The 24,887-nt window shown below is 44.2% G+C and overlaps 1 protein-coding gene and 1 pseudogene across 2 annotated transcripts; both read right to left on the bottom strand.

Moving 5' to 3' along the window:
* Positions 1 to 8,136: 8,136 nt before the first annotated feature.
* LGALSL (galectin like) lies at positions 8,137 to 16,164 on the bottom strand. Its single transcript, XM_080813386.1, has 5 exons — positions 15,656 to 16,164; positions 14,758 to 14,829; positions 14,518 to 14,606; positions 13,466 to 13,643; positions 8,137 to 11,251 (listed from the first exon to the last, which is right to left on the bottom strand). Exons 1-5 carry the CDS (start codon positions 15,689 to 15,691, stop codon positions 11,108 to 11,110), a joined length of 519 nt encoding a protein of 172 aa, XP_080669512.1. The 5' UTR covers positions 15,692 to 16,164; the 3' UTR covers positions 8,137 to 11,107.
* A 7,112-nt stretch (positions 16,165 to 23,276) lies between these two features.
* LOC308349710 (large ribosomal subunit protein eL19-like) lies at positions 23,277 to 23,817 on the bottom strand (annotated as a pseudogene). Its single transcript has one exon. The product of its transcript is annotated as a large ribosomal subunit protein eL19-like (transcript).
* Between the last annotated feature and the right edge of the window lie 1,070 nt (positions 23,818 to 24,887).

Genomic DNA, 24,887 nt, shown 5'->3' with positions numbered 1-24,887 from the left:
TTGCAGCTCCATATTACAGAAGAGAAAAATGAGGCTCAGATTGGTCAAAACTTACACAGGGAGATCACGGAGCTGCAAGCAGCAAGATGTGAACCTCAATCTGTCTGTCCTAAGCTCTTCCTTTGTACAGTATTTCTTTTTTTTTTTTTTTTATTAACTTGAAAAAAAATTCCAGTGTAGTTAACACACAGTGTTATATTGGTATCAGATGTCGAATATGGCGATTCAACAATTCTATACATTACTCAGTGCTCATCAAGACAATGGTACACTTCACCTTCTTCACCTATTTCACCCCGCCCCCCACCCTCACCTACCCCCTGGTAATGATCAGTTTGTTGCCTAGAGTGAAGAGTGTGTTGCTTGGTTTGTCTCTTTTTCTCTGTTTTATCCTTTGCCTATTTGTTTTGTTTCTTAAATTCTACATATGAATGAAATCATATGGCATTTGTCTTTCTCTTATTGGCTTACTTCACATAGCATTGTACCCTCTAGATCCATCCATGTTGTTGCAAATGGCAGGATTTCATTCTTTTTTTTTTATGGCTGATTAATATCCCATTGTGTGTGTGTGTGAGTGCATTGTGTGTGTGTGTGTGTGTGTGTGTGTGTGTATTGACGGACACTTAGGCCGTTTCCATAATTTGGCTTATTGTAAATAATGCAGCAATAGACATGAGGTGCATGTATCCCTTTGAATTAGTGCTTTTGTATTTTGGGGTAAATACCCAGAGGTGTGATTACTGGATTGTAGGGTAGTTCCATTTTTAACTTTTGAAGAAACTCTGTGCTGTTTTCCACAGCAGCTGCACCAGTTTGCATTCCCACTAACAGTGCACGAGGGTTCCTATTACTCCACATCCTCACCAACACTTACTTCTTGTGTGGTTGATCTTAGCCATTCTGACAGGTGTGAGGTGACATCTCATTGTAGTTTTGATTTGCATTTCCCTGATGATGAGGGATGCTGGGCATCTTTTCATGTGTCCATCTGTATTTCTTCTTTGGAGAAATGTCTGCTCATGTCTTCTGCCCATTCTATAATTGGATTCTTTGTTTTTTCAGTGTTGAGTTATACAAGTTCTTTATATATTTTGGATACTAATCCTTTACTGAAGATGTAATTTGCATGTATCTTCCCCTATTCAGTAGGTTGTGTTTTAGTTTTGTTGATGGTTTCCTTCCCTGTGCAGAAGCTTTTTACTTTTATGTAGTCCCAATAGTTTATTTTTGCTTCTGTTTCCCTTGCCTCGGGAGACATATTTAGAAAAAAGTTGCGATGGTCAATGTCAGAGATATTACTGCTTGTGATCTCTTCTAGGACTTTTATAATTTCGGGTCTTACATTTAGGTCTTTAATCCATTTTGAGTTTATTTTTGTGGATGGTGTAAGAAAGTGGTCCAGTTTCATTGTTTTTCATGTAGCTGTCCAGTTTTCCCAACACCATTTGTTGAAGAGACTGTTTTTTTCCTATTGCATGTTCTTTCCTCCTTTGTCAAAGATTAATAGGCCATGTAAATGCGCATTTATTTCTAGGCTTTCTATACTATTCCATTGATCTATGTGCTTTACACAGTATTTCTAAGTGGAGAGAAAGTGATTCCTCTCCAAGATTTTGTCAAATACAAAGAAGGCACCCCAATTATAGAGTCCTAGGCAGGCCTTTGGATGACTGTAGCCCTAGTTGACCCCTTAATGATAATATTATGAGAGACTCTGAGTCAGAACTACCCAGTTAAGCTGTTCCAAATTCCTGAACAATAAAAACTGTGTGAGATAATAAATGTTTACTCTCGTTTTAAGCCTCTAAATATTGGGATAATTTGTTGCAAAGCAATAGATAACATACATCATCTTGGCTACCATGGATTCACCCAATAAATGTTTATTTACTATTAATTGTGACCGGCACCCTGCTAAATGATTGAAATGCAGTAGTGAACAAGACTAATATGGTATCTGTCTTGATGGAAATGAAATCTCTTGGGAGGGAGGGATATTAAACAAGCAAGCAAATAAGAGAACACCAAGAAGGAAATACCTTCTTTAAAATTAACTTACTGGGAAAGTTGAAGGGGAAATATTAAACCTGAGTCTTGAGGATAGAAAGAACCAGGAGGTTCTGGCATTTTCCTCCCCACCTATCTTGATGTCCTCACTCTTTGTTGCCTTGAGTTGTTTTGGAAATGAGGCAAGGTATTAAAGATACTAGCAAATGAAATAATAGAGAATTCTTAATTTTCTTTGGGCCTGAATCTTCCCCATAGAGAAAATGGCCTTTTAAAAGCCCCCTTGGAGAGCTGGTACAGGCCAAATAGCTCTGCATGATAAAGGGAACTGGGGAGAGGCAGAAGCTGCCTAGGAGAGGGTTGGGGAGGGCTAGAAGTTCAAGAGGGACTTGGGAAGAAAGAAATATCTAGTAGGGATTTTTATTCCTCTGTTCACTGAGTGATATGTGATAAAATGCTCTTCTTCCCACAAAATGGCCAATAAAATCTCTTGCTGCCTAACACTTTCTGGAGTAGTCTGGCTTTTTGAGGCTATGAAAAAGCACTGCATCCTCCTCCAAGACTGGCTTCAAGTGAACCCAAGACTGTTCACAGGAGACCAACCATGTCATAAACACAATCGTGTTAGTCCGGCAAATAAATGAAGGCTTCTGATCATCACTGCCATCTGAAATGGACAGCTGTGCTCCTGACTTCAGTCGGTGGCATCAGTGGTACCGCGGGCAGCTGTGCAGAGGTTGCTGAGTTTTGGGGTAGCATGGAGGTGCCAAGGGCGTTCAGGTGCTTGGAAGCCCAGCTGAAGTCTTCTGAACCCAGACACTGTCCTGGGTCTCCCCAGCAAGCTCTGCCCTCTGGAACATGCAATGTTCTGCCCACTCAGTCTGGCCCTACTTACTGACATTCATCTTTATGTATATTTTATAAGTACATGACCTGTCTTTCCAGTTAGATCATCAATTCTTCAAGGGTAGGTGACATTTTTCTTTTATCTCTTTCTGTAACCCACAGTGCCTAACAGGGTGCCTTTGTATAAAAGTGCTCCATTAATATCCGGCTTCACTTCATTAGCATCAGTTATGAGTGATTATCTGACAGGAGAGAGGAGCTGTGGACCCGAATAGCTATGTAGACAAGCTTTAAGAGCACTCACTGTATAAACGTATTTGCCCTTTCAACTTGGCAAGCTGAAATTTTAAAAATCATTGACGTAATTTCAAAGTTATTGAGGACTACAAGGGGAATCCCAAGTCAGGAATTTACACTGCTTACAAAAGCAGAGATAATGTTAGTTGCCGTTGCCTTAAAAAAAACAACAACAACAACCCAAACTGTGAGGTAACCCCAATATTCAACTTTAATCAGAGTCTTTTTTAAGCAGGTCTTTTTCCAACCTCCTCAAATAAAGAGATTGGTCTTATGTTCTAGAATATGAGGTTTTTGTTTGTTTGTTTTGTTTTTAATTTGAGGATTTAAAAAATGTAGGATAAATGAATGGTGAATTAGAATCTTAGAGTCACAGACCGCATTACTCCATGAAGATTCTCATTAAAAGAGAATGTTTTCAGTAGTTCCTTATCATTTTGTGCATATATCTTTCTTGTTCACTTTTTAATGTAACGTGAAAAATCATTTAATGTTGAACTGAAGATTACTTTTACTGCATTGGAAGAAACCCATGCTTCTAATTTTGGAACAGCTGTAATAATTTAGGGTAGAAAAAAATCCCTAATTATATTTTACAAACATCATTCTAAATATTGCCTAATACACTGCTAATTTTGGCTAGATTTTAAATAAAATAGACTTCAGTGAAACAATATTAAAAGCATATTCCAAGGGATTAGATATAGTCTCAAAGACTAGCACTTTTAATACTGTTTTACAACATTGTGGAGGATTGTTATAGAAATTGTTATCATGATTCTTCTTCTTATTATTTTTTTAGCGGGGGGGCAGGCCAGAGGGAGATGAAGAAAGAATCTCAAGCAGTCTCCACACCCGCGTGGGGCCCGACTCAGGGCTCAGTCTCACGACCCTGAGATCAGGACCTGAGCCGAAATCAAGTCTATCACTTAACTGACTGAGCCACCCAGGCGCCCCGGCATTATAATTATTTTAACTCTGGCTTTTTTCAGTTGTGATGAATGTTTAACTCCCACAAAAACGATGGTTAACTCTAGCTGCACAAACATGGTGACACAGGTGTCCTTATTTCCATTTCTCATGGGAGGCAAAGTAAAGCTGGAAGTTTTAAGTGCCCACCTAAACTTGTGATTGATGGTTATGGGGTATTTGGAAAGTTCTTTTTTTAAATTAATTAATTAACTTGAGAGAGAGAGGAAGAGAGAGAGAGAGCGTGCACACGGGGAGGAAGGGTAGAGGGAGAGAGAGTCTCAAGCAGACTCCGTGCTGAGGGAGGGCTCAATCTCACAACTCTAAGATCTGACCTAAGCCAAACCAGGAGTTGGGCATGAGGCACCCCTGGAAAGTTCTTAATTTGATGATGACCATGTGTAGCCACTTAGTACTGCAATGTTGATTATTCAATTTACCAATGTATTTCAACAACCAAAACATTTTTATCCTTTAACAAGAATGCCCACCTGGGCTTACAGAAGGAATCCCTGAGGCCAGGGTGCCCTAGTCCCACGTCTCACCATGACCTTACCGCTTCTCTTCCTCCTGTTCCCAGACCAGTTGTTTAAGCAAGTTTGATTATTTGCATCTATCATTTTAGAATTAATGACAGAATACTGCCAGAAAGGGAGGTGCTGGGGTCATTAGAAAATGTTTGTTATCATTCTTACTCATGAAAGCTTGGAAGGCCCCCAAAACCTGACATCATCCCCAAGGCCTGTGGCCGGCTTGTTGCTTCCCAGGGCCTATTATTTAGGGACTGTCTATGTTGCCTTATGAAACAATGATGTCTCCTAACCTTCTGTGTTTGCTCACCTAGTCAATCTTCCCTGGGAGATGGAAGGGTGTATCAAAGCAAGAGAAAGAGTCAGTGCCTCTTTTTTCCCCTTCTCTCTCGGTTGAGTGTTGTATTGGCATCTTGTATACAACCCATATTAATTAATTATTAAGTATATGTCTTGCAAGGCAGTTCTTTGCCTTGTGCAGGAGACTTTTTTTTTTTTTTTTTAAAGGGGAAAATCATTGTGAAATGAACGTGCTGATTAGTAAGCAAGGCAAGCATGCAGGGTCATGTACCAACTCACCAGCATTTTCTTGTGAAAGGAAGACTCTAAATTCATTTTCAAAATGCCATGAACAGCTCATTGGGGCCATTACCACTTGCCCTCTGCCCTCTTTTCAAGTTATAAGCCACTTTGTGTATTTGCCTCAGAGAACAATTAGGCCCCACCCTGGCATTTCTCCAATGAATAACTAATTGAAATGCTTACCAATAAGGAAGGCAGCCTTCCTCCAGAGCCTGGATCTTTCTCAGAGCATGCACTGTTTAAAATAGGTGTCAGGGTGTTCCTGAGTTCCTAAGACAACCCAAATGAGGGAGATTTTCATAAAACTTGGTTGAAAGTCATTTTCTTTTACTACAGGGTCTTATATTTGAGGTGGGGGCAGAATGAAGAGAGGAGAAGGTTAAATCGGGGATAATGACACACAGCTGTTGGGTTATAACAACGACAGTTGCATGATTTTGGGCGGCAGGACCCCCTGTGTTGAAATGCAGTTTTCACAGGAAGAGGTCCACAGATCGGAATATCACAACCCCATACAATCCAACAGTTTGATTTGGTGAATGGAATTCACCAAGGCAGAGGTGCTTAGTTTAGGATCCAGGACCACTGATGACATCCAGGAGGTTTTTTCTTATTTTTTTAAAATTTAAATTCAATTAGCCAACATACAGTAACTCATTAGTTTCAGATGTGGAGCTCAGTTATTCATCAGCTGCATATAACACCCAGTGCTTGCTACATCACGTGCCCCCCTTAATGCCCAGCATCCAGCTACCCTGTCCCCCCCACCTCTCCTCCAGCAGCCCCCAGTTTATTTCCTAGAGCTAAGAGTCTCTCATGGCTTGTCTCCCTCTCTGATTTCTTCCCTTTCAGTTTTCCCTCCCTTTCCCTATGATCCTCCACACTATTTCTTATGTTCCCCATATGAGTGAAACCAGATGATAATTGTCTTTCTCTGATTGACTTGTTTTGCTCAGGATAATACCCTTCAGTTCCATCCACGTCGATGTAAATAATAAGATTTCATTCTTTTGGATGGCTGAGTAATATCGGGATGTTTCTTAAAAATACAAAGTCCTGGGACCGACTCCAGACCCAGCAAAATAATCTCCCAGACCTAGAAAACCTGCACGAGCCAGGTGGGGGTTTGGAAGAAGAGGGAGATGGAGAGTCAATCCTAAGCAGGTTCCATGCCCAGTGCAGAGCCCGACACCGCTTGATCTCACAACCCTGAGATCATGACCTGAGCCAAAATCAAGAGTTGGACACTTAACCTTAAGCCATTTCTGGGTGATTCTTAAGCACACTAAAGTTTAAAGCCGCCAGAGACCTCTGCCATTTTTATTCATTGATGTATCCTGGTGCCTAGAACAGCAATTAACACAGCTCCATAAACACCTGTTAAATGAATGAGGGCCTCAAGCGTTTGAGGCACTTGGAGGCTCCAATTATGCTTATCTTCCACACCACCTAATTCACAATGCTGTCGCACAGCAAGTGTAATGTCATATTCCACAAGGGAACCTCCTAGAGAAGCTGTGGGGCAGGGGAGGCTCTCCCTTCTCTGTCCAACAGCTCAGCAAATTGTCCCTATTTTAACGGGTGCCCATGTAGGTGCCATTCTGCCTGTACTTAACCGCAAAAACCGTGACAGAGACCAGCCTTACAGCTTTGCATCCTTAAAAAATAAAAATGGGAAAAAAAAGGGGGAATAAAAACAAGACATAAGTAGGACACCAGACCCAGCCTGTGAGTAAATACCTCTCTACTCATCTCCCATAAGTGAAGCTGGGGCAACTTCTGTAAGCCATGGTTTTATTTGCAGGCAGAAGAGCCAAGGAATCAAGTTTCCTTCCTAATCATTCAAACCACAGGAAAGAGAAGATGGAGGAAATGCAATCTTGCTTTTGTATATACAATGTGCTAAGACTATATTTAATGATTTATTAAGAAACCACTGCATCCTTAGCAGGTAGATGGATAAAGAAATGTGTACATCTATACAATAGAACACTACTCAGCAATAAAAAAACTATTGATACGTACACCACATGAATCTCAAATGCATTACGCAAATGGAAAAACGCTAACCTCAAAAGACTAGATACTGTATGGTATTCTTTTTTTTTTTTTTAAGCAGGCTCCCTGCTGAGCAGAGAGTCCGATGCGGGGCTCGATCCCAGGACCCCGAGATCATGACCTGAGCTGAAGGCAGAGGCTTTAACCCACTGAGCCACCCAGGCGCTCCCTGTATGGTATTCTTTATAGGATACTCAGGAAAAGGCAAAACTATAGGGAGGTGGCAGGTAACAGTGGTTGCCTGATTAGGGTGAGTTTAACTACACCCTAATTTACAGGGGATAAGTTTAACTACAAAAGGAGACCACATGGGGCACCTGGGTAGCTCAGTGGGTTAAGCCTCTGCCTTCGGCTCAGGTCATGATCCCAGCATCCTGGGATCGAGCCCTGCATCGGGCTCTCTGTTTGGCGGGGAGCCTGCTTCCCCCTCTCTCTCTGCCTGCCTCTCTGCCTACTTGTGATCTCTCTGTTGAATAAATAAATAAAATCTTAAAAAAAAAAAGGGGAGCACAAGGGCATTTTTTGGGGGTGATGGAACAATTCTGTATCCTGCTTGAGGCGGTAATTACAGGAATCAATGCATGTGTTAAAACCCATGGAACTGTACACCAAATAAAGTTAATTTACTGTATATAAACTATATTAAAAAAACCCATTGCACACACAACATAAACTCATTAGGTCTCTGAGACACTCTCCTTGATCAGTTTATCAAGGAGGGAAACATGAACAACTGGTCTTGGGAGTATGTATGAAAGGGAGAGAACACTGCTATACCACATGGTTTAGGCTCAGTATATCATACCTGGTACCAAATTTAGCATTTTATAAACTGGAACCATTTTGTAGAAAATTCCTTTATTATAGTGCAAATAACTTTCAGCAGTGACATAATAATGTAAGAACACATTTAGCAACATTTTACACCACGCAGTAAATAAGAAAGTGTTTCTTTGAAAATATGTCATCATAAGAACATTATTCCTACATTAATGCCGGAAAATGCCAAGGCTGTTTCTCTCAAGGCAACAGGGCTCCCTCCCTTTTTTTGGATATTTTCTTCTTAATAGAAATGAAAGGATTTGCCACTTTAACAAGTCGCCATCATTTCCCAGAGTGATTTCTTAGGGGGTTTTGAACCGAGGTTGGCAAGATTTGAAATGGGGTTTCAGATTTTAAAAAAATAATAATTTTAAGACAATTCTGGGACAGCCCAGAAAATAAAGTCACTTCTATTAATTTTTAAGTAGATATATACATTCACTCCAATTATGATGCAGAAGTGGACAGATTGTCTAAAGCCTGCCTTTTATTCTCCCAGAGCCTGATTGTTATTTATATTCCTTGGTTTTGGTCATGTTGCAAAATTAGGGCTCTGGTCAGAAATAACTCCTTACATACCCAAATGCTTTCCTGTGAAGCTTTAAATTGCACTTTCCACCCTGAATTCTCACCTTAGACCTCACATGCCAATGAGAGCAAGAACACTGTTTCCAGTTGACAGTTAATGAGTAACACAGCACCCGCCCCCCTGCTAATTGAGCTCCACCTGAATCAATCCATCACATCATTTAGATTAATTCTAACAGGCTCATCCAAGAGGTTCCCACTGGGCCTCCCAGAGAAAGGAAGGGTTAACAGTGTATCTTTAAACTGAGCTGCCTAAGGGCTTGGCAGCTAAGCGGTTAGCTGATCAGCAGAGAGAACAGTGTCCCTTCCAATCAGCCACAAGCCCAGCTCCTCTGGTTTCTGCTGAATTATGCAGTGCGTGGGGACGGACGGCCACTCAGAGGAAACCTCCCGTGGGGGTCTTCCTCCAAAACCCCTACAAATATAGTTCAGGGTGTCCTCAAAGTGTCTGCACGAACACACCTCAAAATCTAGCGGCTTCACAAGCCACGAGAAGTGAATCACAGGCTTGAAAGTACCTGCAGCCAAAGAAGAGCCCTCTTGGCTGAATATGGCTGATTAAGTCAGCTGGTACATAAAGCTTTTCAACACTCAGCCAGTCTTGTTGGATAAAGTTATCTTCTTATATAACGCGATGGAACTGTGCTAAACAGTTTCAAAGTTGAGAAGAACCCAAATATATCACCTATAAAAAAGTCACAATTTTAGTTTGCTTTTTCTTAGACTTTGGTACTGAAACACTGTCTACATTCTCGACACGTGGAAGTGACGTGGGCACTTCCGTGCCTCTGCATGTCGTGTAAAAAAACGCAAAAGCGGAGCAGGACAAGGACGTGTCCTAACATAATGCAGTACGCTGTACAAACAAAACCTAAATTATATATAAATACATCCCCACCCCAGAACCCCTTTGTCCTCCCCCCACCCCTACTACCTGACCAAAGCAATGCCAAGGATCCTTCTCTCCAGCGCCAATGCACCTAGACTCCAGCCATCCCTTGCCAGGCGGTGATATTCACACCATGGCCGGCCACCTCCTCCTGGAGATGCTCTGCTGTCAGATCAGCTCCACAAACGCAGGGAAACTCTTACAGCTTAATTTGAAACATTCACACTATTGGCTGGACTCCAGGGATCTGGAGTCCTGGGAGTTAACCTTCCAGATAAACTAATTGGATCATTTCCTAATCTGGATCCCCTCCCCCAGCCCCCCCCATCCTAATGTCTCAGCGCAGCTAACACAGTAGGAAGCAGCCTCTCTGAAGTTCCAAAGACATTGCTTAGGGATATTGGTGAGGGTCACATAAGAAAAGTTAACACAATGACCTAACAGCTTAAGTTGATATAAATTATTTCCAAGTAAGTTATCTGGGGCCATTTGCTTCTGCTTTACACTGCATTCCAGAATCGTTTTCATAGCATACTTTGAAAAGTTTATATAATAGTTATTTTAAAAATGGTCTCATATATTTTCACCTAGTTTAATAACAACTTAACGAGCTGTTATAGAGACCTAGGGAAATGTAGTTAATTAGTCTTAAGGAAGCCAATACTGTGCTAATTCACAGTAAGGAGAAAACATGATATAAATAGTATTTATGTAATTGTTGATTACTTGAAAAGCAATTTTATCGAAATGTTGCAAACTTTTCCCAAAAGCACTTACAGCAATTTATATCAAGAGATCCTAATTAGGGGTATGGAAGATAACAATTCTTTCATGATTGTAATATGTAATTTTCCCCTTTGGACCTAAGATATATGTACATTCAAAAGTTCATAACTTGCTGTTTTTGAGACATTAATCATTCTCTAATACGTACATTGAGTATAAATAAATAACTACGAGAAAGCTTTAAAAATCTGAATTAACATTACGCTGTGCAAAAACCAAAAAACAAGAAAAAAAAAAAACAAAACCAACCAAACCTTGAACAACCTACATTCTATGTAAATACCCTGACTAAAATGTCGGTTGTGCTACACACTTCACTTCAGTGCAGAAATGAGTTGATCTCGGTGTACCGTCTTTGTTGGTGGTGGTGGTGTTTTAAGTCTTTAGCACTTTTGTTTCTAAGTATCACCTTGCTTTGAAAAGATGAATAACTTGCTACCAGATCACAAATTATCACAAATCCATGTCAATATAGTCTGAATAAAATCCAGCATAAATGTATTACTTTGTTCTGGAAATAATGGCTCGGCGTCTTTGTTCTGACAGCTTCCTAAGGGCAAACCACAGTTTGGAGTTGTCATTTTGGGTTTAAACTGCACAGAAAGAAGAGACAGTAAAGCCTGCTTTTTGTTTTTGTTTTCTTTTTAAGTCTCCAGGTCTTGCTAGCACACTTCTTCCAGACCCACAGTCAGGCAGTTGTGGCACCTGATCCTATGTGAAACAAACAGCATCAGCCAAGCTTAGTGATCTGGAGGTCCCCATTTATCTTTATGGTGTCAATTGCAGATAACGTTTGAATGCGGTGGTAAAAATCAAAAAGTTGGTGTCCATCCACAAACACTCTGAAACGTGGGTGCTCACAGAGAATTTCCACCTAGAAGAAACAAAATCAGAATTTCAACGAACCTGCTGGGGAAAACACACACACACAATACTTTATTTTAGAGAAAGGCAACATCTTCAGCAGTTCTCAAACTCTGGAATCGCAGAGAAGTGTAACAGAAACCACTGGACTCCACCCCCCCCCCCCAAATTTTCAATTCAGCAAGTCTAGGGTAAGATCTGAGAATCTGCATTTCCATCCAGTTCTAGCATGATGCTACTACCACTGGAATGAGGAACACACTTTGAGAACCACTCTTCTTCACTCTTCAATATCCTTTAAAGATTTTAATTGTTCATGCTTGAACACTTCTCAGTTCTCCAAAGTGACATAAAGCAGAACAGATTTATTTATATGGCACTTAATGCCTCCACGGTCACACCCTGAACCTATCCCACCCCCAGAAGAGACCCTCACAGAGATCCACTGGCTCCCACTTAATAGCATGTAATAACAGTCCAGGCATGCAAGCATGGTAAACATTAAAGCAGAGAGAAGGTTACACAGTAATTACCACTGGACCAAGGATGTGTAATTAACAAGGCTTTGTTAAGCCAAACAGAAATCCTGATTCCATATGGTAAAAGCTTTTTCTTCCTCTCTTCCTTAAGTAATTCGCTATAGATTTTAATCATTGGTTCTGTGCTGTGTATTTATTAAAAGCATCAGTGGCTACCATGTAAGAAGAGACTTCATATGTGATATTAGTCACATTTAATTCATATTATTACTAAAATTATATCACCAAGAAGGGCTGATTTCAGTTCAATTTGGTTGCTGGGGAGCATTATATTCCTCTTGGCAGACAGAGGCTCTGGTTACTCATACTCATGAGCTACGTATGCATTAAGATTCATCATTAAGAAATTGTCACAGTCGGGGCGCCTGGGTGGCTCAGTGGGTTAAAGCCTCTGCCTTCAGCTCAGGTCATGATCCCAGGGTCCTGGGATCGAGCCCTGCATCGGGTTCCCTGCTCAGCAGGGAGCCTGCTTCCCCTTCTCTCTCTGCCTGCCTCTCTGTGATCTCTGCCTCTCTACTTGTGATCTCTGTCAAATAAATAAATAAAAATAAATTTAAAAAAAATTATTTAAAAAAAAAAAGAAATTGTCACAGTCAAAAAAAAAAAATGAGAGAAAGAAACCGTCACAGTCAAGAGGAAGCTAAGGGGCCATTACCATTCTAGAGAAGGGGAGGGCACAGGATACGTACGGGTACCTTCCCGGACTATGATTAGAAGGCAACAATCTCAATTCCATCACTGACATAAAAGTCATGGATTCTTATTCCCCCCACCAGATGGTAAGGTGAGAAGAAAAATTATTACTTCTTCATAAAGCCCTTGTGAATGTCTAGATGAAGAGCAACAGGTTAAGGGCAGTTGTGCTTTATTAGGCGTTTACGCAACATGGAGCTTTTAACTGAGCTGTTATTATTGTGATGTGTGTTAACAAGGTGTAATATGGACAACTTCATCACCAGGCCCGGTAGTTCAGTAAATCCTGTGCTAACGCATTACCCACATTACTTGCATCTCTTAATCGGCACTGTCCTTCACAGAGGAAGGTGCTACTAACATTGCTTGGTTGGATGGGAAGTTTGGGTTGTGCTTTCTGCCCACTAGATGGTGGAGAGTCAAGTTATACCCATCCAGGTCCAAGGGAAGGAACTTGTCAGCCACAGAGCCTGTGACAATAAAACAGACTGAGGCTTGTCAACCCAGAAGGAGAAACAAGGACCAGACTTCATTAGCAAAAGTAACAAGAGAAAATGAAAAGATTATCGCTATTGTTCTTTTAAAAAAAGTCACAACTAACAAGGTTTAGTGCTCCTTATAGGTTGAAAAAAAATGAGGAAATTTCTAGCACTTATTATTTATTAATCAATCAGGATATTTTGGGACAGGTATAGATTACATGCCTAGTACCAGGTTGAGTACTACACAGAAAAGTATTTATTCTTAACAATTTGGACATGGGTTTATTTACTAAATGTACTGGGTAAACAGAGCCAAGAGCTACTATGGTGAGTATTAGTTTGTATTAGCAAACAGAGCTCTTTTCATCATTTTTCTTTCTTTCACCATCAGGTGACAAATTTCCTAGACATGCAAAAATTTGGCGGCTTAAAGCATCCTTGGCATCTGCTGGAGGAGCAGAGCACCATCACTCTGCCAGCGGCTGGAATGGAAGCACTCGAGGTACTCACCCTGAATGGCTGGTCTGGGATGAATGGAAAGTAAGGGATTGCAGACTGTTCTTCACCTCTTTCCCCAGATATACAAGAATTTCTAAGTAGTTGCCGGTCTGTGAATACAGCTTTGAGTTCAATGGCCACATCGGCGGGAGGGTCTTCGGAGTCACCACAGGTCAAGCTGATGGCAAAGCTGAAAAGAACATCCTCTCATTTATTCTGGGTTTGGCTATCAATGACCCAGGCTCCCCTAGTTCCTCCTTCTCCTTGGGGTTTGTCTGTTTTGAATGGGCCACTACTGTTTGTACAGGAGATTACACTGTGTATGCAGGAGGAGGATTAAAATGAAGCCCGATATCTTACTACTGAAAGGAGGCTCTGGTAAAAACTTTGGTGGAGGGGCACCTGGGTGGCTCAGTCATTAAGCGTCTGCCTTTGGCTCAGGTCATGATCCCAGGGTCATGAGATGGAGCCCCGCATCAGGCTCCCTGCTCAGTGAGGAGCCTGCTTCCTCCTCTCCCACTCCCCCTGCTTATGTTCACTCTCTCCCTGTCTCTCTGTCAAATAAATACATCTAAAAACAACAACAAACTTTGGTGAAGTTGAACATGACTAACATTAGGACTTTCAGATACCCCAAAACAACCACACATCTGTGTCTCTATCCACCTCAGAGTCTCAAAAACAGCCCCAGAAATTGACCAGGGGAAATAGTATCCTATAATGTCGCTTGTCATTTATATTGATAGATCTTGCTCCAAGCACCATGTTTTAAAAAACCTTTAAAGGGAAAAAAAAAAAAAAAAAAAAAACTTTGACCTCCTTAAGGGTCAAAGAGAAAATGATGTGGGCCTATATTTATAATCTTTGATATAAATAGCTGTCTGGAGAAATGATGGCTGGGATTCATACACATTCTTTTCATGGGAACATGGTACTTTCTTGGCACTTCCAACTAGCAACACTGGCCATGGGGAGAGGAGGAGGAACAAACAACCACAACAAGAGTGGGCAGGGCCCTGTAATTGCCTGATAAGCCTTGGGGTGACAAGGACTCTCTGTCTTACCTCTCTGGGTTGAGGTCTACAATGCCCATCACCAACACCTTCTTGCCTGGTCTCATGCCACCTTTAATGTGCCCACAGAATGGAACTATCTGCAAAGGATGACAGGAGAAACAGGAAGTTTACTGCCTGTCTGAGAAGAGCCAAGCCCTCAGATCCTGAGTACCTGACCCATTAGAAAATGCAATTAGAAAGGAAAAGGGGTACAGGCAGAGACACAGAGCACAGAACTAAACCACTTACCAGTCGTGGGAAGTACACGTCGGCTTGAACTGGAGAGCCCAAGGAGTTGTTTAAATGCCCATCATCTAGTTTCTAAAAATAGCAGCATACAGATTGGCTTTCCAGAGGCTCTGGTTTTGGGGGGTGGGGGCTGGGAGGAGAAGGGGAGGGAGTGGGGAAGCACCTATCCGAGTCTGGCTGAATCCAGCAGCCTTCACAGGACACAGGCAGCGTCTGCAGATGCTGCCACCTCACAGCCCATTGAACAACCGCATAAAGCCCGGGAACAAAACCCGTCCTTTCCACCCCGTAGCTAAGCTGCCGAAGATCCCCAGACCTTCAGATCTAGATCAAAATCCAGGTCGAGGCACGCCGGGGAGCCAGAGCCCCGCGTCGGAGGAGGGGAGGCCCGTCTTCAACCGCAAACGCCCCCGGACCCGCAGTCGCCCGGGCCTGTCCTGAGGGACGCGGCCGGGGTGCAGGGCCGCGCTCAACTTCTCTCCCGGCTCCCCTCCCGCCGTCCCGGCCAGACCCATTTCCAAAGGGGAATCCCCGGGACGTCGGAGGCGGCCGCGGGGCGCGCGCCCCAGACACACTCACACAAGCGCACGCTCACACGTGCAGCGTGCACACACCTGGCCGCCGGCTGCATGGCACGGCGGGGGCTGTCTGTCACCCCCACGCCGCCGTCCGCCCCCATGCACCCTCTCCGGTGCACCCTGGGCATCAAGCCTGTCCCCCGCACCCCCTCCAGGCCGGCCGCTCACAGCCGGCGCTGGCTAACAGGTACCGGGCGCCTTCCCACGCGGGGGGCGCCCGGCTGGGCCTCAGCCTCCTCTGCGCTGCAGCCAAGCTGAGCGGGCGGCGGCGTGCGGGGCCGCGGGAAGGGGGGGCCTCGCGTGCACCCCTCCGCACTCACCACCGCGGCATCGCTGTCGGCCACCGATCCCGCCATCTTCTTGCACGGCGCGCCGGGGTGCACGGCTGGCGGCCCGGCGGCGGCGGCGGGGGACGTGGGACTCGGCGCGCGGGCGGGGATCCCAGGGCGGTCCTGCGCCGGGCGGGGGCGCGGGTCCGAGGCTGGTCGGGCGTGCGCACACACACACGGGCGCGCGCGCGCGCACGCCTGGGGCCAGGCGCCGACCGGGCAGGCTGGGCCGGGGTGGAGGGGGAGGGGAGCAGGAGGCGGCGCGGGCCGGGAGGTCGGAGGTGGCCGCAGCTGCCCGGACCGGGGCTGCCGAGTCGCGGCTGCTTTCTTCCTCGGGGTGCTGCTGTCGCCTCCCGAGGCAGAAAGGTGACGAGGGCCGCGTCGCGCTGGCCCTGGGCGGCATTTAAAGGCCGCCGGGGCCCGGCTCGGGAACTGGGAACAGGGCGGGGACCCGGCTGGGCTGCCGCGGCTTGCTCAGCTTGCCCTGCCCCTCGGCCATTGGAAGGTGGCGGGAGGCTGAAAGGGGGAGGGACCGGCCAGTCGCAGTCGGGGCGTGAGGGAGGGCGGGGGCCCTGGGGGCTGGGGAAGTGTGGACTGGGGCCTGACTGGTGACAGGTGCTTGTGACACCTTCGCCCCTCCCTTCCAGCCAACCTCCTTCCTACTGTCACGTCCTGGAGCAGGTGGAACGGTGGAGGCCGAGGTCAAGGGAAGACTGGAGGGTGGGGACGGTATTCCAGAGCTCCAGATTTCTGTCAGAAAATTCCGACAAAGTGGAGCAGAAGATTCCTTCGGCCCTCTAGGGTAGAAAGATAATGAGAGGGCTCTACATTTGCGTAAATAAATATTTGACCCGAAAGCAAAAGGCAGAGAGGACTCAGGATAAGGACTTTTTTTAATCCCAGGAGGCTAGGTACAGAATAGGCCTCTCTCTCCCTTGTGGACTGATGGGCAGGCCCGGGAGACCCTGGAGGCTCTCCAGGGCAGGGGTCTGACTACCTCTTACCAAGCAGAACTGCTCCTAATGAATCCTCAGCCCCCACTGGGCCCTGTTTTTCACAAGTCACCTGCTCAGTGTGGGCCAATAAGTTTCTCACTGGAAAACTCCTTATATCCTTTGCGGAGTAATTCCCAGGGGTACACCCGTCTTATATTCCAAGGCACAAATTCCTTTTGGCATTTCCACATTAGGATGATTATGTAACTTCTTAGATAAAGCTGTATCAACATACCCTCCATTAGGTGACATCTTGGCTTAAACATTCCATTGTATGAATCACCAGGGTGTTTTATGCTAATAAGCAGGGAGCATGTGTGACCTACTGCAGTCCCAGAGGGGCCCTCACAGGCTCGCTTCCAGCCAGTGCTGCTGGCTCTGTGGCCTGGAACATCACTGCAGCTTTTGTGCCTTAGCTTTCCCTTTATGGACCAGAGCTAATCGTGGTAATCTCAGTCCAGTAGGGAGAATTACCTGCACACGTCTGTAATGCCACAGTCCTATCCTTTGTGTGCTCTGAATTAGACTCAAATGCAACACAGTTGTGGTTCACATTTTTTATCTTGTTTGCAAATCTTAGCTCAAAATCACACCTTAGTGATTGTTAATATATTAGGAAGTTATAAGAAACTATTGACATTTTGAAAGCACACTTGGATATATCTCAGTTTCTGAGAGTCTGGTATGGGGGAAGACCACCGAAGTCATTTTTTTTTGTCATTAGTTAAGCATGACACAGTACATCTTGGTGGTTAAAAGGCTTGTGCCCTGGGTTCAAATCCTGACTCTACAGTTTACTAGCTGAGTGATCTTGGACAAGTTTCTAAGCTATTCTGTGCCTTAATTTCTTCATCTGTGAACCAGAGATGACAGTGATGACAATAGTGCCTTCTTGTTGGGAAGATTAAGTAAATGGGTTCTTGTACCTTCCTTAGAATAGTACCTGACACATAGTAGAACTTACTCTACAAAAATACTCAGTGCCTGCCATGTACCAGGCACTAGGGATCCAGCAGGAATTTTTGGTTGTTGTTGATCTTCTAGTGGGGAAATGCAGTCCATAGACAAATAAATATATAATATGTCAGGCAATAAAAGTGTTAGAAGAAAATAGGGAAGAAAGTAAGGGGGGAAAGAGGGATAGGAGGTGGAGTGATGTTATTTACATAGGGGTGGACAGGGAAGCCACCTCTGGTAAATGATGTTTGCTAAGACCTCTGAAGAAAGGGAAGGAGGAGGGAGTCCTTTGGAAGTCTGGAAGAAGAGATTTCTAGTGGAGGGAAGTGCAATGGAAAAGTCCCAGGTGAAGTATGTGAAGAGTGCTGGGTGCTTCAGGCAGAAGAGATAAGTAATTACAAATAGATTAGAGCACACAGACCGTGTGAGGATTGGCTTTTACTTGAGAGAAGTGGGAAGAATTGGAAGTGTCTGAGCAGAGGAGTGACAGAGTTTTCCCTCTGTAGTAGATGCATCCTTCTGGCTGCTGTGTGGACTGGCCTTTGTGGGGAGGGGAGTGCCCAGGAGGGAGGGTGGAAGCAGGACTCCTGTACCAGGCCGGCAAGATATAATGGCGGCTCAGACACCCCTGGAAGTGATAAAGATGTGAGAAGCTGTGGGCCCTTGATAAGTCCTAGCTGTTACCATTCTGCAGCTTTGAGAGTTCATACTGACTTCTGAGCCTACTTCCTCACCTGCAAAATGAAGTATTGGGTTCATTCATTCATCCTTCTTAGCTCTTAGAAAGTTCTTTGGGTTTCCTGAAAAGATGTGTAAATACCATCTGAATTTGAATGGGTTTGAGAGTAAGGACCGCTGAATGAAAGCAATCTTGGGTTGAATCTCGGCTTGATAAGTGATTTTATAAGGTGAAGAATAATCCTTTGATTTGTTTTGTAAGTGGAGTTGAAGATATTTGGATTGCTTGAGATGTGTTTTTTACATCTTGGGAATTTAAAGAATAGGAAGGTACTGAACCGTCCCAGAATACTTTAACGTGGAAAATTGCCTTTTATCCCCCAAATGCTTGATTCCTTCTCAGTCTACAGAATCCCTCATTTTAAATATGAAGAGGAAGGAGAAAGCTTGAATGACTTTTTATTACAATTAAAGCTGAGCAGAGTCAAACTACTTTTTACAGGAAAAAGTTATTAGCAAATTAATTGCAGAGCTTTATTTTTATTCTTAGTTCTATAGTGAAGGCAGACTGCTCTATACTTGGATTTCAGGCATTTGTGTCAAAAACAACATAAACCACGACTGTGACCCTTTCATGGGATACACCAGTGAAATGCCAAGATGAACTTCCTTACTACTGGAAACTGCTAAAAAGGCTAAAGAAGGGGGGAAGGCCCGTCAAACAGATGGTTAACATCAAAAAAGAAGTATAAACAGGTCTTTGAAGATTTTGCTAAATGGTCTTCCCAGATGAAAAGAGTAGATCACTTCCTTTTTTCCTTCCCATTTGATGTGTTCTATTCACATGTGTGCATGCCACATTTCTAATATTGGGAGGAGACTACAGCACTGATGTCAATTCAACAACTGTTTTATGGGTATTGTTTTGTTCTATGATACCATGGACCAAAAAGAAATATTGGAAAAGGCACAAGTCTTGTCTTCAAGGAGCTTACAGCTCACTCTGGGAACCAATGGCAGAATGTCATGGTTGGTAAGGTAATAAAGGCCTCACACCTCTAGCCTGAGCACTGAGTGGGGAGATTCACTCCCATTTGGAGGATTAAGGCCGCTTTCTGGAGGAGGTGGCAAACTTCTGATGGAATGTGTGCAGCAACTTCCACAGTCCCGCAAAAGCACATCTTCCAACACCACATCACAGTTCCACTTACGGCCCGAATTCTAAATCCACTCTTCCCTATTCTCTCTGGCCCAACAAACTAGCTAGAACCCTGCTTCCAGAGGCTGTGTTTTGTCTCCTGCTCTGGTGCAGAGACATGCCTCCCTCCCTTACACTGTGACTGCCTTCGTACGTAGCCTTTCTGTGGGTCCTGATCCCCTTGGCCTGACTTTGACCTTCTGACCACCTGTTTTCTCTATGTGTGTGTGTAGACACACTGGCTGGAGCAGGGTTTCCTAACCTCAGCACTATTGACATTGGAGGGAAATCCTTTGCTGTGGGGGACTATCTTGTGCATTATAGGATGTTGAGCACTAGAGGCCAGTAATGCCACCCCCTACTCCATGGAGACATTGACAGATGGACCCCACGAGGTGCGGGTGGGGAGTGCAAAATTGCCCCGGATTCAGAACCCGTTGTTTAGAAGGTAACAGGGTTACCCTGGAGGCAGGGTTCTAGCTAGTTGCTGGGCCAGAGAGAATAGGGAAGAGTGGATTTAGAATTCGGACCATAAGTGGAACCGCGATGTGGTGTTGGAAGACATGCTTTTGCGGGACTGTGGAAGTTGCTTTAAGATTCCCATTATTCATATTTTTATACATGATACAAAATTTATCCAGTCTAATCTAGAGTAGAAACTGGCACGCCAGAAACGCCTTCTTTTCTATTTGGCGAGTCATCGCCTCCTGATACTACCCAAGTGGTCCCACAAGGAGCACCTAAGATGAAGCAGGACCGGTGAAAGTCCCCGTAGCTATAATTCCCAGCTCAAAATGTCTTTGTAATATGGAGAAACTTGCATTCTGTTTTATCATATTGCATGTTTATTTTTTATTTAAACCTAATGTGCTCCCTGCACCTCTAAATACAGTAAAAGGGAAGCATCCCAAATGTTTACCTTCTTTAATCCGGTGGCCTGATGCCCTTCCCACCCCAGACCCCAAATGGTGCTTGCAGCCTCCTTTGAGGAACAAGACACTGCACAGTTTTATTGGCCCGTCAGGCTTTCAGCTCTCCATGATGGTCTTTGCCAGGCCAGTCTCTGCTCAGGATAAATATTCATGTAAGCGGTAAAATACACAAAGTCAGCATCCTTTTGTTTACCTACTTAGGTAGGAGGGCACACATTTATCAAGCTATTTTTCTGTATTTCAATACATGATTAAAATTCTTAATTACTGCAGGAACTATGGTCACTGTTATCAAATAATTATTTTAGACATGCACACATTTGTGTTGTACCAAAGTAATTAGAGGACAACCATAAAACTTGGCAGTCAATGGCAGTTCCTAACATTCCATTATTTTCAGTTTATTTATGAGGAAACTAGAACCAGCCTCCTGCTTGTGTTTTAATTACTTAGCACAAGAAGGATTGATTTCAGAAACCCTCGGCGCTGAAGGAGATAATGACGAACCCATCCCCCAGAGGAGTTCAGGGCTTCAGAGGGACTTGCTGTGTCCTTCCCAGGGGATGTCACTCTGGGCCCTTTCGTGTGTCTGAGAGCCGCTGGGTGCACCCTGTCCTGGGAGCTCACTCCCGGGAAGATTGACAGTTGCTGACGGGGAAGTGAAAGCCTTCTCCCAGGGAAAACAGAAAGAACACTGCTTCCAGCGTTTGGAATTGGCAGCATGAATGAAAGATATTTTAAGATTCTTTCCAGCATGGCACTGGGCGTATCCTGAGAGCCAAGGATGCGCTTCTGCGCCTTCTCCCCAGCCTCACCTTTCAGCGATTCCAAGAGGCAGATCTGGTCTTCAGCCAGTCTTTTTGCCAACCAGGAATGCGACAGGCCTGTGTGACAGCGCCCCAGGCCGAATTTCACTCTTCTCGTTATGCTCGATGTTTCTGTTTTCATTTGCTGGTTTATAGTCCTCCCTTTTATTGCCTCTGTGATTTTACTTTCTTGTTGTCAGGCGGCATAAAGGGTTTCTTGGTTTGGTAGTTTCGTGGAGACTTGCGTGGCTCAGCTGGGTGGAAGGAGACCAACCCATTTGGATTCGGCAGTCATTTGGAGATCCCCACTAGTGGGGAGGAAAACTTAGGAGGCAGGCTGCCAGGTGCTCCTTTGGTGTTTAGAGGAAATGGGGTTGGGTGACACAGATTTCTGGATTTCATAAAAGGTGAGCTACACAGAGTAGGGATTAACACAGCACAGCTTCTGGACCGACCACTAGCCAGGAGAACCCTGGAAATGGAAACTTGGCATCCAAATTTGACCAAACAAAGAGATTCAGAGAAAAGAGACTTCATTTATTTATTCGCTCATTTATTATTTATTTATTATTCTTTATGGAGCTGGGCTCCGTTTTGGTCGTTACTATGATAATTTTTTCCTTTCCAAAGAAGAAGGAGAAGGGGAAGAGGAAGAGGAAGAGAAAGAAGAAGGGGGAGGGGGAGGAGGAAGAAGAAAAAGAAAAACAACCACACACATGCTCACACTTAGAATACTTGCCTTTCTCTTCCATGTGACTTCCTTAAGGGTATCTCTGGTCTTCTCCGACTGTAGATTCCTTTCCTGCACACTGCCTCTTCCAACTGAAAATATTCAGAATGGGGCTAAGAGCTCCCCGCCAACATGGCAATATAGCCCAGAAAAAAGAAATAAAATGTTTTGAACCCAGAGGCTGGTTATATTCCGCTGACAATCAGATAACACATTTTCTATCTAAATTTAGATTATCTGCTACATGCTTATTTTAGGTCTGAATTGTTTAAATGATTAATTTATCTCACAGAGGAAGAGTAAGTGAAAAGTTGAAGAAATGTTTTAAATAGCAGAAGTTCAAGTTGGCAGTCTACACTGATGAAACTCATCACATTTCATTCATTCACAACCTTGGCCTGGATTGGCTAGTGTTGCTTCTACACCTAAGAATTAGTTGGAAATCTATAAATTCAGTAGGGCTTGGCCTAGGTGTGACTTTTTTAAGAATGCTGGTGCGGGTGCCTCTGTGTGTGTGTGTGTGTGTGTGTGTGTGTGTGAAGGCTGAGTTGAATGGGGAGGGAGGGAAATTTCCGACTTATCTTAAAAGCCAGTCCTCATTTTAATTACCAGGAATAAACACAAGTACACTGGGGAGAGGAAACAAAGGGGCTGCCAGTGCCTTTGATCCCATCCATTTAGTGCCAGGGAAAAACTCCATCAAGAGAAGAGAAGAAACTGATGCTTTAAAAAAAAGTTGGTTTTTTGTTTGTTTGTTTGTTTCGCTTTGTCTTGTTCGTTTTTGAAATGAGTGAGGCAGAGACACAAGTATTAAATTCATATCCTTTGAAGCTTTCTCTGTTAACCAGGGTCCCCCTTAACACTAATCTGGAACATGCCCGCACACCACTGGATTCCTGGGCAGTCCGGCCCACCTCACACATCGGTTGCACTGAGTGATGCAAAGTAGCTCATTGCCCTGGTAATCCCAGCTTCTTCCCTGGACAGGTTGGCCCACTTCCTTCCTAGCTTGTTAGATTCCTCCCTACTCCTTCTGTTAGCTCTGAGCTCTCCTAGGCAGGCTCTTCCTCCACCCGTCTTTAGTGAGTAGGTTCTCAGCCTGAAAGAAAATTAAAAACAAACACATCTTGTTTACATGCAGCCCTTCTTTGGAAGGCAGAAGTCCCTGTCTTTCAGGAGGCCAATACTCATCTCTCTCTTTCTCTCTCTCTCTCTCTCTCTCCCCTTCTCTTTTTGGCAGATAAAGTTTTGTTTTCTTGAAAAACTGATCTGTGTTATTGCTGAGGCCACTACGTACAGACAAAAGAGAGGGAGTTTTATTTCTTGGTCTCTTCCTCCTTGGATAGAGTCTTGATGATTTCCTCCTTCTTGGCCTAGAGCCGCTTTTCATAGTCTTGTGTGCTCCTTGGTCTTCGATCTGTGGGCCTCAGCCTGGTCTGCCAGAAGCTTCTGGCAAGCCTTGTCTACCTTCAGTTTGTGGATGTGTTCCACAAGAATCGGCTTGTTCGTGAACACATAACGCTTCACTTTTAGGTACAGGCTGTGATCTATTTGGCGCTCAGTCTCCAGTGCAGAATTCTCACCCTCCTCATCCAGGTTACCTTCTGGGGCATTCCAGCAGGAACAGTACCTTTTCTCTCACCAACGCCCTTCTGGCAGGCCAAGGTATTTTTCTGGCATGGAGCACAGGAATGGAGGGTCACAGGCTTCCGGATGATCAGCCTGTCTTTGATCAGTTTCCGGATCTGCTGATAGGCATAGGCACTGGTGATCTCTTTGGTCTCCCTGGGGCCAACCAGACCTTCTTTTGTCACAACAGAGGACCCTGGAGGCAAGCCTCTTCTGAAACCTGAGCATATCATGGCTGTGGCTGCTGTGGCAGGAGGAAAGCCATCCTTTTTAATTCTAGTCACTGTTGACAGACCGATGCCGTAGCCAGAACAGGCCAAAAAGTAGGTATCATCCATTTCAAGGCAAAATGATAGAGCTAACAATTATTCTAGAGAAGTTACAACCAAAGGTTGGCTCTAGACGATTTACAGAGATGATTTACACTGTCAATGCCAGATGATAGGCTATAAATGGAAATGAGAAGGAATGGGCTTAGTGACAACAAATGATGGATGCCCTTTCTGAGTGTGGGCAGGATGAATTTTTTTTCAGGTCTAGTGATGGTTTTAATCTATATAATATTGTTCATTCTTAGTGGCCTCCTAGTGGTGCTTAAAACAGTCACAGACTCACCTAAAAGCCCTTTGAAATAATAATACGGTATTAAAATAGAGTGTTACCCAGGAATCTGAGAGATGCCGTATCTTTTAGTAAATTGTAGCTCAGCTCCCTTCTTCAATGTTGAGCTTGTGTTGAGCCAGCATGGTCTTTTATTTTTATTTATTTATTTGTTTATTTGTTTATTTATTTATTTTTAAAAAGATTTAATTTATTTATTTGACAGAGAGAGAGGGATCACAAGTAGGCAGAGAGGCAGGCAGAGAGAGAGGGGGGAAGCAGCTCCCCACTGAGCAGAGAGCCCGATGAGGGGCTCTATCTCAGGACCCTGAGGTCATGACCTGAGCCAAAGGCAGAGGCTTAACCCACTGAGCCACCCAGGCACCCCCCAGCATGGTCTTTCAAAAAATAAGTTGTAACCCATCAACCCTCCTTAAGATCACAAGGTGGGTTCTCGGTATTTAGAATGAAACCTTAATTCCCTTCCGTGGCTTTTAAGGCCTACGAGATCTGGCCTTATATCTCCAGTTTCACTTGGGGGCCACACTCTCCCTTGCTCAGCTGCTCTTCAGCCAAAACTGGGCTCCCTGGTGTTCTCTCAACAGCCAAGTGCACCTGTTATGCAGGGTCTTCTCATTTGCTGTTCCTTCTGCCTGGAATGTGCTTCCCTAGGCACTTTTCTGATTTGCCACCCTTCC

This window comes from Martes martes (assembly GCF_963455335.1).
Source record: "Martes martes genome assembly, chromosome: 9".
Lineage (NCBI taxonomy): Eukaryota > Metazoa > Chordata > Mammalia > Carnivora > Mustelidae > Martes > Martes martes.
The sequence above is the reverse complement of the archived record's forward strand: the minus strand, read 5'-3'. Positions and strand labels throughout refer to the sequence as shown.